Source organism: Canis lupus, chromosome 5, assembly GCF_003254725.2.
Source record: "Canis lupus dingo isolate Sandy chromosome 5, ASM325472v2, whole genome shotgun sequence".
In the NCBI taxonomy this organism is placed as follows: domain Eukaryota; kingdom Metazoa; phylum Chordata; class Mammalia; order Carnivora; family Canidae; genus Canis; species Canis lupus.
In genome coordinates this window covers 10,006,786-10,023,968 of record NC_064247.1, presented here as the reverse complement: position 1 = coordinate 10,023,968, position 17,183 = coordinate 10,006,786, and the positions used below count along the sequence as shown (strand labels likewise).

General features: G+C 36.4%; 1 protein-coding gene across 1 annotated transcript; it reads right to left on the bottom strand.

Moving 5' to 3' along the window:
* Positions 1 to 11,842: 11,842 nt before the first annotated feature.
* Positions 11,843 to 12,775, bottom strand: LOC112671517 (olfactory receptor 8B8-like). Its single transcript, XM_025465787.3, has one exon. It carries the CDS (start codon positions 12,773 to 12,775, stop codon positions 11,843 to 11,845), a length of 933 nt encoding a protein of 310 aa, XP_025321572.3.
* Between the last annotated feature and the right edge of the window lie 4,408 nt (positions 12,776 to 17,183).

Sequence of the window (17,183 nt, the reverse complement as noted above, 5' to 3'; positions counted from 1 at the left end):
TGTGAACTGTGCAGCCACTCTGGAAAACTGTGTGGAGGTTCCTCAAAGAGTTAAAAATATACCTGCCCTACGACCCAGCAATTGCACTGTTGGGGATTTACCCCAAAGATACAAATGCAATGAAACGCCGGGACACCTGCACCCCGATGTTTCTAGCAGCAATGGCCACGATAGCCAAACTGTGGAAGGAGCCTCGGTGTCCAACGAAAGATGAATGGATAAAGAAGATGTGGTTTATGTATACAATGGAATATTACTCAGCTATTAGAAATGACAAATACCCACCATTTGCTTCAACGTGGATGGAACTGGAGGGTATTATGCTGAGTGAAGTAAGTCAGTCGGAGAAGGACAAACATTATATGTTCTCATTCGTTTGGGGAATATAAATAATAGTGAAAGGGAATATAAGGGAAGGGAGAAGAAATGTGTGGGAAATATCAGAAAGGGAGACAGAACGTAAAGACTGCTAACTCCGGGAAACGAACTAGGGGTGGTAGAAGGGAAGAAGGGCGGGGGGTGGGAGTGAATGGGTGACCGGCACTGGGGGTTATTCTGTATGTTAGTAAATTGAACACCAATAAAAATAAATTTAAAAAAAAATAAAAATAAAAAATAAAAGAATTTATTGCTTTCTAATGTACATATTTTCTTACTAATCTGAGTCAATGGGAAGTTCCTACATCTTAGTAATTCTATTACATTTATAATTGCCTGTAGGGCCTGACCAATGACAGGCAAGTAAGGCAGATTAATTGTTGGGTTAATTCTCATGGGAACTCCCTTTGATACTCTACATTATTGAGTGTGCCTATAAAGGGTGAGAGTTGATGGCTCATCTTGGTATGGACAGATGTAAGCATAATTAACTTCCCTTATATCCACTGTCCCTTAGGCCCTTGATTTGATAACCAGGATGGTCAGAGGACAGTCCATCTCCATCTTTTTAGGCCAGATATACCATAAAAAGCCATTCTTCACTAAGAGGTTTAAGTATTACTGGAGAAACCTGGGGTAGGTAGTCAACAAGTCTCTTATTGTTTGTTCTTCTCTAATAAAGATTTCCAAATAGAGCTGGTACTTCTATTGGACAGCATTTAATATTTCTGTAAAAATAAAACAACAAAATAATAATACTTGGTTGAAACCACAATGACTACATTGATGACTAAGGCAGGTGACTAAGAAGATAGATAATTAGTGAGTTAGGTCACGAGTCCTGTTAAAAGTGAACAATTCTGGACTATAGTATAAGTCATCTAAAACTCAGTGTACAGGTTGAAAACACTGGGCTTCTATAACAATGAAGCTTTAATGCTTATGGAGATTCCTATCCTCTTTGGCAGACTTTGGTTCTTTACCTAAAACTCCCAATCATATATAGGATTGGAAAATAGTGTTCTTTTTTCCCTCCTGACAATACGTTTGTTTATGATAAGTTAAAAACACCAAAAAAAAAAAAAAACACTTATAGCAAGGAAGTCCCTGAAGTGTGGATGCAGTAATTAAGATTCTTTCTAATATAGTGCATAGTCATACCACCAGAACTTCCGAAAACTCAGACAAAAAAATATTGAATTGTACCTATTTAATTGTAGGGTCAATATCTTTTATCATTAAGTTTGGAACAAATGACTAGAAGTGTGCAGTATGCCAGGTGACTTTCTCTGCACAGTTGAGCTGGATATAATTGTCTCTCTTTAATCATTCTGATTTTCTTCCTTTATTATCAAGATTTATTCCATATTTCTCTTATTAAGCTATATTTTTTCTGTATTATACCATACTTTAAAAGATAGTTTTAAGACAAAGAAATGCCACTCCTGCTATAAAATCTTAGTTGCATACATTATAAAAGGCGCCAGCCATACCCTCCAATTGTCATTACATTTGCTTAAATTGACTGTTTAACCTGTGATTTATTATTTAACTTTTGGAATTTTAGTAACAATATAGATTTAGGAAGGAACTTTATAGGTTTGACTTATGTTTAGATTATGAGGGTTTGAAAATCTTTAATTATAAAGCTGTATAGACAATTAGTCTTTAACTTTAATAAATTTATTAGGTAGAGCCAACCCTGAAAGAGAAAGAGAGAGAAATGATATCTAACATACATATTAAATTTTGTTTTTAAATCATGAATCTCTCATCAGAAACCATGAAAGTTAGAAGGAAATGGAGTAGCATTTCTCAAGTGCTAAAAGAAAAGAACTGTCACCCATAATCTGATAGTCAGGGAAAATATTCTTTACAAATGAAGGGGAAATCACAACATTTTCAGATAAAGACAAGTGACGGAATCTGTTGTTAGCATCCTTCCCTTAAAGAATGGCTAGAATATAAATAATAGTGAAAGGGAATAGAAGGGAAGGGAGAAGAAATGGGTAGGAAATATCAAAAAGAGAGATAGAACATAAAGACTCCTAACTCTGGGAAACAAACTAGGGGTGGTGGAAGGGGAGGAGAATGGGGGGGTGGGGGTGAATGGGTGACGGGCACTGAGGGGGGCACTTCACCGGATGAGCACTGGGTGTTATTCTGTATGTTGGTAAATTGAACACCAATAAAAAATAAATTTATTATTTAAAAAAGAAATACTAAAAAAAAAGAATAGCTAGAAGAGGTTCCATAAACTAGAGGCAAATGATTTTTTAAAAATTGGAACACCAAGAAGTAAGAAAGTATATGCAAAGCAAAAATAAAGGTTTTCCTTATTGTAGTTGGTTTCATTCTCCTCTTGAATTTTCTAAATTACATTTAACAGTTAAAGCAAAAATTATATCATCATCTCATGTGATTCCAAGTAATACATAGGAGAAATGTTAAAGATAATTACGACCAAGAGAGGGCAAAAGAACATAAACAAGTGTATACTTCACTTAAATTGCTAAACTATGATATGCATACTTAACTCAATATCTAGAAAATTTATTTTTAAATGCTATCCAAAGAGATAAACATAAAAACACTACAGACAAGTCAAAATGGAATTCTAAAACTAGTTCCAGTAACCAACAGAAATGCAGGGGGAAAAAAAAAGAAACAAAACAAAAAGAAGAAAAAACAAACAAAAACCAAAAGATAAAATGGCAAGTGTAATCCCAAATATAACAATAATTATAGTAAATATAAAATGACCTAAACACACCAATTAAAAGTCAGAGATTAGAATCATGAATTTAAAATTTAAGCCGATTAAGAGGCACCTGGGTGGCTCAGTTGGTTGAGTGTGAGACTTAGTTTTGGATCAGGTCATGATCTCAGTCATGGGATGGAGCCCTGCAATGGGCTCTGTGCTCAGTGTAGAGTCGGCTGGAGATTGTTTCCCTTTCCCTTTCCCTCTGTCTCTGATCTTCCCCCTGCTTATGCTCTCTGTCTCTGTCTCTCTCTCTCTTTCCCTAAGGTAGATAAATAAAATCTTTTAAATATATATATTTATATATATATATGTATCCCAAATTAAGTGCTGTCTCCAACATATTAACATATTGACTAAAATAATGACATAAGGAAGTTAAAAATAAAAGAATGAAAATAAGTATATCTGTAAATATCATAAAAAGATGAAAGTAGGAGTGGCTATACTTATCAGATAAAATATACTTCAAAAAAAGAAAATTACCAGAGATAAAGATACACATATTATATAAGGATAAAAATGTTAATCTACCAAGAACACAAAGCAATCATAAATGTGCTTAAACAAGGAACAGAGCTTAAAATATATGTGAAATAAACTTGACACAACTGAAAGGAGAAATAGACATACACACAATTACAGAGATGTCCATTCTTCTCTCAACAACTGATGGACAAACTAGACCAGCAAACCAGTAGGATATAGAAAAACCCAACAAGACCATCAACCTACAGGATCTAAATGACATTTATAGAATATCTACTCAACAACAAAAGAATATATATTATTTTCAAGTGTCTGTGGAGCATATAGTAATATTTCTCATTTCCTAGGTCATAAAATTAACATCAACACATTCTCAAAACATGACATCATATAGGCTGTTCTAGAACTACAATGGAATCAAACAAGAAATCAATGACAGAAGGGCGCCTGGGTGGCTCATTCAGTTAAGCATCTGTCTTTGGCTCAGGTCATGATCCCGGGATCATGGGATGGAGCCCTAAGTCAGGCTCCCTGCTCAGAGGGGAGTCTGCTTCTCCTTCTCCTTCTGCCCTTCACCTCACTCCTCCACCCCCACTCAATGTTCTCTCTCCCTCTATCAAATAAATAAATAATATTTTTTAAAAAATCAATGATAGATAACAGGAAAATCTCCAAAGACCCGGAAACTAAATAACATACTTTTAAATGATCCATGGGTCAAAAAGGAAGTCCCAAGGGAATTTGATAAATATATTGTAAACTGGTTTCAGATTAGATATGTAAAGAGCTTAGAAGATGACATTCCTGTCATTACAACAAGAAAAAGTTAGATAAGCTGAGATCAATTACTTTTCTTGGATCCATCAGAGAACTGAGGTTGAGAGAATATTGTCACTGTGAAGTACGGAGAGATAGGCTCATCTGGAGACACACAGCCAAGATCAGTTTACCTGGAGCAACCACTGATACAATAAACTTGTAGACACATGTAAGTGGTGTTTTTGGTGAGTTTCTATGGGTTGAGTGTGGACTATGGTGACAATGAGGATTTTCTGAGAACCACAATTTTAGGGGCACCTCCACACTTTTTGGACTCATCTCCAGCAACACCACCTGGTTTTCATAATGAAGATCTGAGAAAGAACCATCATGGCTCTTGAAGGAGAGGAAAAGAGTAATAATAATTATGAAATATTCCCTGCACCTTTGCCTTAATGCTCCATGAGAAAAGAACATTATGTATAAGTACTAGGCCCACTTATACACTGAGATTTATTCAAATGATTATGAAATGTTCCCATATACCCTACTACCACACCACAAGGAATCTAGTATAATGATGGCTAATTATAGCTAAGAGACTTGCAAGATGCAGACACTCTCCAAAGAGGCCTACTTATCTAAAACACACAAAAAACAAAGACACTAGAGAAATTTGAAGACTCTGGCCCCTATACTTACTACAAAATTAAACATAGCCAAAATCCTAGCCAGAATGGTCTCACACTAATGGTCATTGACCTGTTGTTAGTACCTGATACAGCATGTCTGTCATGCAACAAAAAATTGTAAGACATGACAAAACACAAGATAAAAATGCAACAGTCTGAAGAGATAATGCAATCCCCAGAACCAGACTCAGATTAAGAAGCAGATGTAGGAATTATTAAATAGGAATTTAAAATATCTATATTGAGAATGTTAGGGCCTTAAGGAAAAATAGATAACATGCAAGAGTAGATGGATAATATGAGCAGAAAGATGGAAACTCTAAGAAAAAATATCAAAAGAAAATGCTAGAAATAAAAGGAACGGTAACATAAATAAAGCTCTTCTGTTGCTCATCAGAACTCAACACAATTTAGAAAGTGAGCTGATGGGCAGCCTGGATGGCTCAGTGGTTTAGCGCCGCCTTCAGCCCAAGGTATGATCCTGGAGACCTGGGATCAAGTCCTGCATTGGGCTCCCTGCATGGAGCCTGCTTTTTCTCCCTCTGTCTGTGTCTCTGCCTCTTTCTCTCTGTGTCTCCCATGAATAAATAAATAGAATAAAAAAAGAAAGAAAGTGAAATAAAAACAAAAGAAATATAACAAAATTTAACAAAATATAACAAATTTTAAATTTAATATAACAAAAAAAAATAAAACAAAAGAAATAAGAAACCCCCATAATATCCAGTAACTTGATGGAGGGAGACAGAATATCCAATAACTTTGGAAAAGTAATTTGGAAAACTAATTTCAAAAAGGAGAAATACACATAATTGGAATATCAGAAGGATAAGAAAGGGTGGAGCAGAAGAAATTTTTGAAATAACAATGGCCAAGAATTTTCCAAAATAAATATAAATTTTCCAAAATAAATAACAGATATGAAACCACAAATCTAGGAAGCTCAGAGAATGCCAAGCAAAATAAATTATACACACACACACACACACACACACACACAAACACACACCCCAAAACACACACAGGCTTATCATATTCCAACTGCAGAAAAATCAAATACAAAGAGAAAAATCTTGCAAGAAGCCAACAGAAAAAAAGTATTTTCCCTGTAGTGAACAGGGATAGGAATTACATAGTGGAACTCTCATCAGAAAGTATTCAATCAAGAAAAGAGTGGAATAAAAAGTTTTAAAATGTTGAAATTAAAAAAAAAACCCACTCCAGAGTTTTGTATCCAATGAAATTATACTTCCAAAGTGAAATAATGACTTTCTCAAACAAAGTATGAGAATGTATTGCCAGCAAATCTGTCTTGCAAGAACTATTAAAGTTCTACAAGCCAAAGGAAAATAATGTAGGTCAGAAGTTTGAATTAACAGAAAGAAAGAGCACTAGCAAAGGAATAAATGGAAGTAAAATAAAATATTTAATTTTCTTCTTCTTAACTTATCTAAAAGATAACTGTATTTTAAATAATAATAGTTAACAACACATTGGTGATTACAGTGAGGATCAGTGAAATGACTAACAGCAATCAATGGCAGGGAGGAAGAAGTAGAAATATTCTGAGGTAACTAATTGTACTATACATGAAGTGGTAGACTGTGTGAAGGTGAACTTAGAGTAATTTAAAATGTGTATTGTAAACTATAGGGAAACCAGTGTAAATATTTTAAAAGAAGTATTTGATAATGCTGAGAGGAAATAAGATGGAATAATATAAAATGTTCCGTTAAATCTGAAGAATAAAAAAAGCAGAAAAGAAGAGAAAAAGAAACGTGTGCACTAGTAGAAAGCAGGTTAGGAACAGATAATAATCCAACTACATTAATAATCACTTTAAATGTGAATGGTCTAGATATACCAATACAAAGACAGAGATTTTCAAAGTCAAAAAACCCCAACTACATGCTGTCTCTAAGAAAGTCATTTTAAACGTAAAGACTTAGGTTAAAAGAAGGAAGAAGAAATATATACCATGCTAACACTCAAAAGAAAGCTGGAGTAGCTATCTTAATTTCAGTAGGGTGATATAAGAACAAGGCAGCTTATCAGGGACACTTAATCTTTATTGAAGAGTTATGAATTCATAAAAATCACCCAGGCTGAAAAGTCAGTAAGGATAATATCACCTGAATGGCAAATCAACTTGATCTCATTTAAATTTACAAATTTAGGAGATGAAATGGCATCCACCACAGCAGTAAACACATTTTTCTCAAACTCATATAGAACAAGGAATGGGTTTCTCTCTTTCTTCCACCAAAGCGCTAATAAAACCAGCATAGTTTGGATGCCTGGGATCAGCTAAAAACAAAAGGAGAAAGCCAGCAGATTGCTTCAGCCCAGAACTGAGACTGGCTTCTATCCCAGAAGGGAGAGGAGTGGAGCATGCCTCCGGTGTCCTTGCCTATAACCTGGGTTCTAGTAAAATTTGCTCAAAAAGCTTTAATTCTGGAAAAACATAAAAATACTTTCTGACATCTCGATGAACACTATTTTTGATAGTCTTGAAATGCAAAGTGAATTAAAGAGATGATTCAATTAATCGACTGATTACTTTCAGTAAAAGTGAGATTGGTAGGTATGCCTTTTTGACCATTAAATTTGATAATAGCTATGTGTAGCAGGGCATTTTTTAAGATTTTTATTTATTTATTCATGAGAGACACAGAGAAAGGCAGAGACATAGGCAGAGGAAGAAGCAGGCTCCCTCCAGGGAGCCTGATGTGGGTCTCAATCCCAGGGCCCTAGGATCACGACCTGAGCCAAAGGCAGATGCTCAACCACTGAGCCACTCAGGCACCCCAGGTGGTATAATATTTATTTATTTGTTAAATAAATAAAATATGTTTAATATTAAATCAAACATTTATACCATGAATCCAACTCTTAAAAAGTATTTCATAGTGTTAAAAAGAAAAACATGGACTCCAAAAGGTGTCACTTAAACCAAACCAGGGCTTATACCAAGCCAGGCGCCCCAAAAACCCTTGCATTTTTAATAACTCTTGGGTACACTCCTCTATTTACTAGATGGGACACTGTCCATTAATTAGTCATTTAATAAAGACAATTAGACCTCTAAAATTTACTCAGTTGAGGGGTGCCTGGTTGGCTCAGTCGGTTAAGTGTCCAACTCTTGATTTCAGCTCAAGTCATGATCTCAGAGTTGTGAGACTGAGCCCAGCAACAGGCTCCCCACTGGGTGTGGAGCCAACTTGGGATTCTCTCTCTCTCTCTCTCTCCCTCTCTCTCTCTCTCTCTCCCTCTACCCCCCCCATGCTCACTCTCTCTCTCCCGGTCTATAAATAAATAAATAAATAAATAAATAAATAAATAAATAAAATTTACTCAGCTACATTTTTGCTACTTATACTGTATAGTGTATTTTTATTACTTATAGTACTTAGTAAATACATTCCTGTTTAATAAATTTCATGTTTAGTAAAAATCATATATATATTGTTTTGCTGGGGCTACCATAACAAAATATCACAGACTAGGTGTCTTACAGAGCAGAAATGTATTTTCTCACAGTTCTGGAAGCTTGAAGTCCAAGATCAAGGTGTTAGCAAGTTTGAGTTCTTCTGAGGCAACATCCCTTGGCTTACAGATGGCTATCCTTTGCCTATATCCTCACATGGTTTTTTCTCCATTTGCACACATTCATGCCTTTAATGTCTCTCTGTGTCCAAATTATCTCTTCTAAGACATTAGTCAAGTTGGATTAGGCCCCATCCTTCTGCCCTCATTTTAATCTCCTCTTTAAAGATTTTATTTCCAAATACAGTCACATTCTGAGGTACTGGAGGGTAAGGTATCCACATGAATTTGAGTGACCACAGTTCAGCCCACAACAACCATTATTAACTAAACAAGGTAAAGATAATTTGAGGTTTTACTGAAATTTTAATGTTGCTGTTTGTAAGACATGACATTGGGAGGGGGGGCTTGCATGCTAAGAAAAAAGACTGCCAACTATATAGTGGCATGATAATCACATGCCACTTAGAATTTCCTTTTTATACTTAATAAAAGTATTCTTCTAGCAGTTTCTAGACATTACAAAGAATTCAGCAATCCACCCTGTCTTCAGTTACATTGCTTTTCGTGTTATGATGTTCTTTTGCATGTGTCTCAGTAATGAAATATGATCCAGCTTCATTGACTTGTGGGTATCTTACTTTCTTAGGGCCTATAAAACTCTTTTGCTATTGTTTTACAATAAATAAATAGAAAAGACAGATGGATGAATGGATAAATGAAATTGTGGCCATTCCACCAATGAAGTCTAATTACTTCACTATTTTCTAATTTACACCCACTGCTCCTGTTTCCATATATTTCTGATCCTTCTGCATACATGATAACTTTATACTCAGTACTATATAATAATGATAATGTAACTTAAATTATAGTTATAAACACTATAGAATTAAATTTTTATATAAAATATATATTTAAAACTGAAGAATTTTAAATGGCAATTAACCCCATACATGTGTTACCAATTCTAACACAGTTGCAATGACAACAGCATGAATAGCTGTGATCAAATTTGCACATGCATGAGCAATGACTACTACATCACAACTGCCACAAGCCAACAACAAAGGTAAGACAGTACTGATAAGATGCATACTAATTTCAGGGAAGTTACATAAAAAGATGTGTACATCTTAGATTTATTGGATTATGATTTTTAAAACATGAAAACTATGTAGCATCTTTTAAACATTTCATTTAATCTGCAACAGAGCACTTTGAAATATTAGCCATGAAGAAACTAAGGCTGAGAGAGCTAGAATACAACAAATTACAAATAAGTGGAGCCAAACCTGATTACATGGTTCTAAATTCAACAGTCTTTCTATTTTGGGACGTTTGTATCTAGTCGGTGAAAAGACAAGATCAAGGGTATTTCCATCTAATTCATACTCCTGTTTTAGATGACATCCTGTAGGCTTTGGTTCATCTTCTTTAAGCAAGCAAAATTAGCAGGAGAAAAATCCCTCATGCAGGAAATGGCAATCTGGTGTTATTGAAGGTATACTGCTTCATGGGTTTCACTAGAAATCAGTTAGGGAAACCTGAACTTTTCTACAGGGTTATTTAGAAATAATGGACAGGGCCCCCCAAGAAGAGGAGAAAGCAGACATAAGGTCTTTTGTGTGATTAACATCACATGGATTTTTACAGTGCTTAAGATAATATCCACTTTTTTCAAGGCTTGCACAACCCTGATTCTCTATCCTTATTTCCTAATTCTTTTACTATGTACTACATATACTTCCTAATACTTATACTTCTACCCCTATGTCACAGTCACACTGGCTTGTTTTTCTGTCCCTCAAGCTCACCTGTATGATTACTTGCCAAAATTCCCTTGGCCTGGAATGCTCTACATATGGCTATTCTTCTTGTCAGTGAGATCTCAGCTGAAATGTCACCTCTTCAGAAAAGCCCTTCCACCCAATCTAAAGTAATCACACAGTTACTCTCTGTACCATTACCTTAACTTAAGACTCTGCAAAGCAGGGACGCCTGGCTCAGTTGGTTAGGCATCCAGCTCATCATTTCGGCTCAGGTTATGATCTCAGGGTCATGAGATCAAGCCCAACAGTGTGGAGCTTGCTTGGTATTCTCTCTTCTCCCTCTGCCTCTCTACACTCACACTCTCTCGCTCTTAAAAAAAAAAAAAAAAAAAAAAAGACTCTGCAAAGCATTTTTCTGATCTTTTCACATGTGCTCATCTGTCTCCTCTTCCTGTCCATGTGCACCCCAGCTCCACCTTCCTGTAGACTATGAACCCTATGAGAGTGCATACATTGTCTCTCTTATTCACCACTGTATCTTTTAATGTTTAAAAACAGCATCTGGTACAGGATAGGTGTTTCTATTTGTTAATTAAGTAAACCGTATCTTTTGTAGCATAAGAACTTGAGACAAAAGGGATAATGAAAATAATAAAGGGAAGATGCTGAGTGCTAATGAATTAGAGCTGTGAAAGCCCATTTCAGTAAAGAACAAATATTCCTCTGTTAATAATTGGTAAATATTCCTAGTAAAATTCTTCCCACTGAAGACATAGCAAGTCCTATTTCCTGTCTTAAAGTCCCAAAAGGTAAAATCCAGTGTAGATTCCCTTCATTCTTGATGGCTCTAAAAGGTTATCTCAGTTTCCTGTCCTTAGGAACAGGAACCAGACGGAAATCTTGCTTTACCACATTCCCTTGAGACTAAAGTGAAAAGAGACCAGAGACCAGAGTGACAGGAGCATATACCCATTCTTACCTCCTTTGAGGAGATAAAGGAATCTCCTGAAACAAAATATTAACAACACTCAAAAAAACCTCCTTCAGTTCCTCAAACTCAATGGTCTTTCAGGGGAGGTTTATCGAATGAATAAATAAATGGCCAAATCTAAAGTCCACCAAAGTCCATGTAACCATAACAAAATTTCGTAGGAATTCCAGACATGCCTCAGTCAAAAAAATCTCACAATTTGCCATTTCTGGATTTACCTCCGTTCTACCTTTTATACTTAAAACTTTATAACTTCTGAAAATAAGCTGGAGAATGACAAATGAACTCCTTTACCTTCTATGAAAAGATAAAGCACTGATCCTTGATCCTCTTCTTCCTTATATTGTTTGTGTAAAGTGACTTATAAATAATTAATTTACCCTGTTATTTGAATCATTTGCATTTCTGTTTTGGCTCCTTACACTATGTGCCCTTGCTAGGATTTGGAATCCATTTATGAGAACACCCTTTTCTTCAAAGTCTTACTCAGTGCAATTTTAACATCTTTGTTCCTTAAACTGTAGATAAAAGGATTCATCATTGGCCCCACGATGGTATAAAAAACTGTGGATACTTTATCTCGATCCAGGGACCCAGCAGGAGAGGGCTTAAGGTACATGAATGCCGATGCTCCAAAGAAGAGAGAAACAGTAACTACGTGAGAGCTGCAGGTACTGAAGGCTTTGGACCTGCCCTCTGTAGAACGGATATGGAATATGTTGGAGAGGATCAAGGTGTAAGAAATGGAGATAGTGAGACTGGGCACTATTACATTGATGCCCACCACAATGAAAACCACCACCTCATTGATGTAGGTGCTCGTGCAAGAGAGCTGGAGAAGAGGAGGTATGTCACACATGTAATGATTGATGATGTTGCCATCACAGAAGCTGAGTCTCAGCATACATCCGGTGTGGGCCATTGCACCCACAAACCCCATCCCATATGTTCCTGCCATGAACATGAGGCAGACCTGATGGGACATGATGGCTTTGTAGAGCAGGGGCTTACAGATGGCCACATACCGGTCATAGGCCATTGATGTCAAAATACAGCACTCACTGATAACAAAGAAAGCGAAGAAACAGAGCTGTGTCATGCACTCTGGATAAGAGATAATGTTTTGTTTTACAAAACCCATCAGCATTCTAGGGATTATGACAGACGAGTAGCAGAAATCAATGAAGGAAAGGTTGAAGAGAAAGTAGTACATGGGAGTGTGCAGGTGAGAGTTCAGCCCAATCAGAAGAATCAAGCCCATGTTCCCCACCATGGTGACCACATAGAATCCTAAGAAAATGAAGAAGAGAGGCAGCTGGAGTTCTGGCTGTTGTGTTAAACCCAGCAGGATAAACTCGGTCACTGAAGAGTCATTTCCTATGGCCATTCTTCCCTAGGGCGTATCTGTGAGAACAGGACAAACGGTGACATTAAAATGAGTATCCGGCTGTCTCTCCCTAATTCCTCCATAATGAGACTGAGACCCAGAATGAAAGAATGAACTCACACCCACCCTGCTGTGTGCCTTTGTCACCTCCACTGTATAAAGGCTGCACATCTGTTTAAAGATGTATATCAAAAAGCCATAAAAGGCAATTTCCATAGGGATAAAATTCAGGAACTCTGTTGTAGCATGACTCTGCAGCATCCCTACTGCACTTATGCTTTGACAGTCCACTAGTCCCACCTCAGAGACAACTGCCATCTCAACGGAAGATGTACCATTTCAAGGAGTCTATGGCTCTCATAGAAAATATTTGGAAAAAGAATAGCAGGACAGAAAAAATCCAATACTCACCCTTCTGCATCTGAACTTCAATACTGGACTTTGGCTCTGATGAATTTCAGGGAGTGACAACCCAAAAGAGAGATTTTTTGTTTTCAGTGAGTTTTGGACTAAAGATGCCAGAGCACAGACCTCAGTACCACAGACTCTGAGGAGCCATGAGTTACAGATCATAATTACTGATGGTGATGGTTTGCCCAGTGTCCTCTCCAACTAGAGGGTAGTTGCTGGTGCAACTGCTGGTGCAATATCATCTGCTGGTGCCAGAAGATCCATCTGCTAATATGACCCAAGAGGTTTTCATGAGTGGGGAAATCCTAGGGACCTGATTAAAAGTTGGAAGGCCTATGTTTTCCCCAGAGATCAGGGTTTGCAGTGGAAAACAATTTTTACCTAGTCTGCATTTACAACTCAGTTCATGATAATAACATTGACCACTGGAAATGTATCATTTTATACACATTTTAATTTCCTACCAAGTGGAGTACATTCTCAAATAGAAAAATATGATGATCTTTCCTGCATCCACAATAGTTTCTTTCTAGCCCCTATCACTATATGAAATACTACACATTTATTCATTTATTGTATGTTCCCACCACATATAAACATACACTCATGCACCTGCTTACATTTAAATCTAAGCTCTAAATGTGCCTATTTTCTTCAGTGCTATCCCCATAGCATCTTAGAGCAATACTTGGCAAGGACAGTAATATTCAATAAATATTTGTATAAAGAAGAATAGATGAGGATCCTTTTCCCATCTTGCCTGGAACTTATATTGGATACTACAACAGAATTCCTTTGCCACACAGGCAAAGGCTTATGTAGTGCCAATGTTTTTTCTGTGTAGACCTGAATGTGGGCTGGAAAAAAAAACCTCAGTAACAAATGTAAAGGACACTGCTAAATTCTTAGATACCATCCAGATGAGAGCTACTGAGCTCAAAGAAAGAATGTAATTTTCCTTCTCCCTGAATGTCACATAGAGGACATAGCTTCACAGGCTCTCCAAGAGGTCCCAGTGCCCCCACAGCCCCGACCACCACCACCCCTCTCTGGATTGCAGCATGAAGTCAGATCAAAAGTCAGATTTGGATGAGTATAGGAAGCTTTCAAATGCCAAAATCAAGGTCAGCTTATTATAAGAGGTCATTAAGCCACTTAAGATTTTTATTCCTACTTTGGCTCAGGATAGAAATAATCAAAGTGCAGACTTGGAAGGATGAATATGGTGGAAACCAGCAGGATGCACTGGTATAAAAGAGACTGGAGGCAGGATGAACTATAAGAGGCAATTATAATGCAATGTTATTATAAACAAATATATAATAAATAAATGAATAATAAATATAATGCAAAAGATGTTGTAAGGAAAGATTCATCGGGACTTCTCACAAAGGGGATGAAAACAGACAAGAAATCCCCAAAGATACTAGCATTAGGTATTTGGATAAACTATGGTGTTACTATAAGTAGAGAATTCAGGAAGAGTAGAAATATTCATAAAACATATACATTCAGTGTATATGTGGTGGACTTGAGTTGCCAACTGGACCTTCAAGTAGAATTATACAGCCTACTTAAGGCTAAATAAAGTTTAAATCGAAGACCAGAATATGAAAAAAAAAGATTTGGAGATTATTTCTATAAAGGTTAAAGCCATGACTTTATGTGAACGCAATGAGAGAGAGAGTAAAGAGAAAAAAAGCAGAGGTCAAGAAAAATATTTGGGAAATCCCTCGTATGGGTGTTACACTTAGGATAATTTAAAACCCAACCATTACTAAAATGGGTTCTCATTATCATTCTCAGACTCCTCAAAATTACAAGGGTACTAAACATTCCTCAGAGCAAATTTGAAATATATCCCACAAGATAGACATTCCCTGGGCTGCAGCAGTGATGAGGACCTTGGAGATTCATTAAAACATGTGTTTCCTATGGAAATGTTAAGAACTCTTATTTAGGTGATGTAAGAACCAGAAACACTCCCTCTGAGTTCATATTATATCAAATCATATTGCAGAAAGAGTTTATGCCAAGATTCTAAGCAAGATTTAAAAGTCATTCTTTCACATTTAATACAACCAATATTAATGTCTGCAAATACAGAATGAGTGTAGAGAGACACTGAGCTTATTCTTACATAGCAAAACTATCCCATTCATTTCCTTTGTTCCATCTACATAACAGTCACCTTAGCCTAATTCAATTATATCAAAGTATATGAAATGGTCATCCTTTTCATGATATACCAAACCAGCTCTTTTTTTTAATAATAAATTTATTTTTTATTGGTGTTCAATTTACCAACATACAGAATAACACCCAGTGCTCATCCCGTCAAGTGCCCCGCTCAGTGCCCCTCACCCATTCACTCCCACCCTCCGCCCTCCTCCCCTTCCACCACCCCTAGTTTGTTTCCCAGAGTTAGCAGTCTTTACGTTCTGTCTCCCTTTCTGATATTTCCCACACATTTCTTCTCCCTTCCCTTCTATTCCCTTTCACTATTATTTATATTCCCCAAATGAATGAGAACATACAATGTTTGTCCTTCTCCGATTGACTTACTTCACTCAGCATAATACCTTCCAGTTCCATCCACATTGAAGCAAATGGTGGGTATTTGTCATTTCTAATGGCTGAGTAATATTCCATTGTATACATAAACCACATCTTCTTTATCCATTCATCTTTCGATGGACACCGAGGCTCCTTCCACAGACCAAACCATCTCTTAACTCCTTTGTAAGCAACTCAAGCCCAGCATGTTCTAATAGGTCAAAGTTAGTGATGATAATTTAAGCCGTGGAGTACATTATCATGAAGATGCAGAAATGGAAAACTTATTTTTAACTAAATAGATTTTTAATTTGTAGGATTATGTCACACTGAGCTAACATGCTATAAACACCCAGAAACATTAGCTAATATCTCTTTAAATGTAAATATATACCTGAGGTAGTAAAAAGAAAATTAAATCTTCAAGTTCTAGGAGGGAAAAGGGAAACCAGAATCTAATTCAATAAATCTGAAGTGGGGTACTAGACTTTGTACTTCTAATAACTTCCCAGCTAATGCAGAAGCTGCTATTCAGATGACCATATCTTGAGGAGAAAAACTTTAGGTCACCCAGTGTTTAGACTGTGGCAGGTGTCTGCAGCTTATCACAGTTTTTTTCACAGGTGAATGCCTATTTCAGTACAGACAGAGCAACATGGTTCTGAGTCTCGATAAAGGTGCATGGGCTTCAAAAAAGGGAATAAAGCAAAAATCCAAGCCAACTTTAAGAAACAAAAGGGCAGTGGAAACAGAGAGAGATTTGGGGGAAAGGTAATCTGAGCAGGTAATCTGAGCAAATACCCCCTACACAGACCCTGACAGCCTGGAATGAAAGCAAATGAACAATTACTATATCTATGAACAAGAATAAATACCAAACATGATTCTGAATTAAAAATTCAAAAGGAAAAAAATCAAAAGGCCAGGCACAGTATGAAAACATAAATTTTTAAATATATAAAACTACTCTGATTGTAAATTATTGGTACATATATAGGTAGTAAAATTATAAAAACTGTATTCTGAAGTGAAAAGTTTTCTCTTCTACCTCGTAAGGTCCTCCAGCTGGGTCTAAGAATTAAACTGTCTTAAGACAGATTAATAGGGAAAAACATACACCTTTTAATTATTTTTTACATGTGCATGGGAGCCGTGATGAGAAAAGTGAAGAGTAAAAAAACTGCTTAGAGCCAAATGCTTATGATGCTAAGTTGGACAAAGAATAGCAAATTATGGAAACATGACAAGGCAAAAAGACTTAAGCAAGGATAGCAAATTGTGGAGAAGCAACTAGAAAAATAAGGTTTAATGAGGTTTATTTGTACAGATTTCTCAGTCTTGACTCTCCCATCACTGGTGATAATTTTTGCCTCGTGATAGAGGGAGAACATCTTTTGGATAAAGTTTGTAGTATAATTTTTTTCTGAGGAGAAGCATTGCT

What these genes read in the sequence shown, in the direction of transcription:
- LOC112671517 (XM_025465787.3), bottom strand. Translation starts at nt 12,775, where the DNA reads ATGGCCATAGGAAATGACTCTTCAGTGACCGAGTTTATCCTGCTGGGT.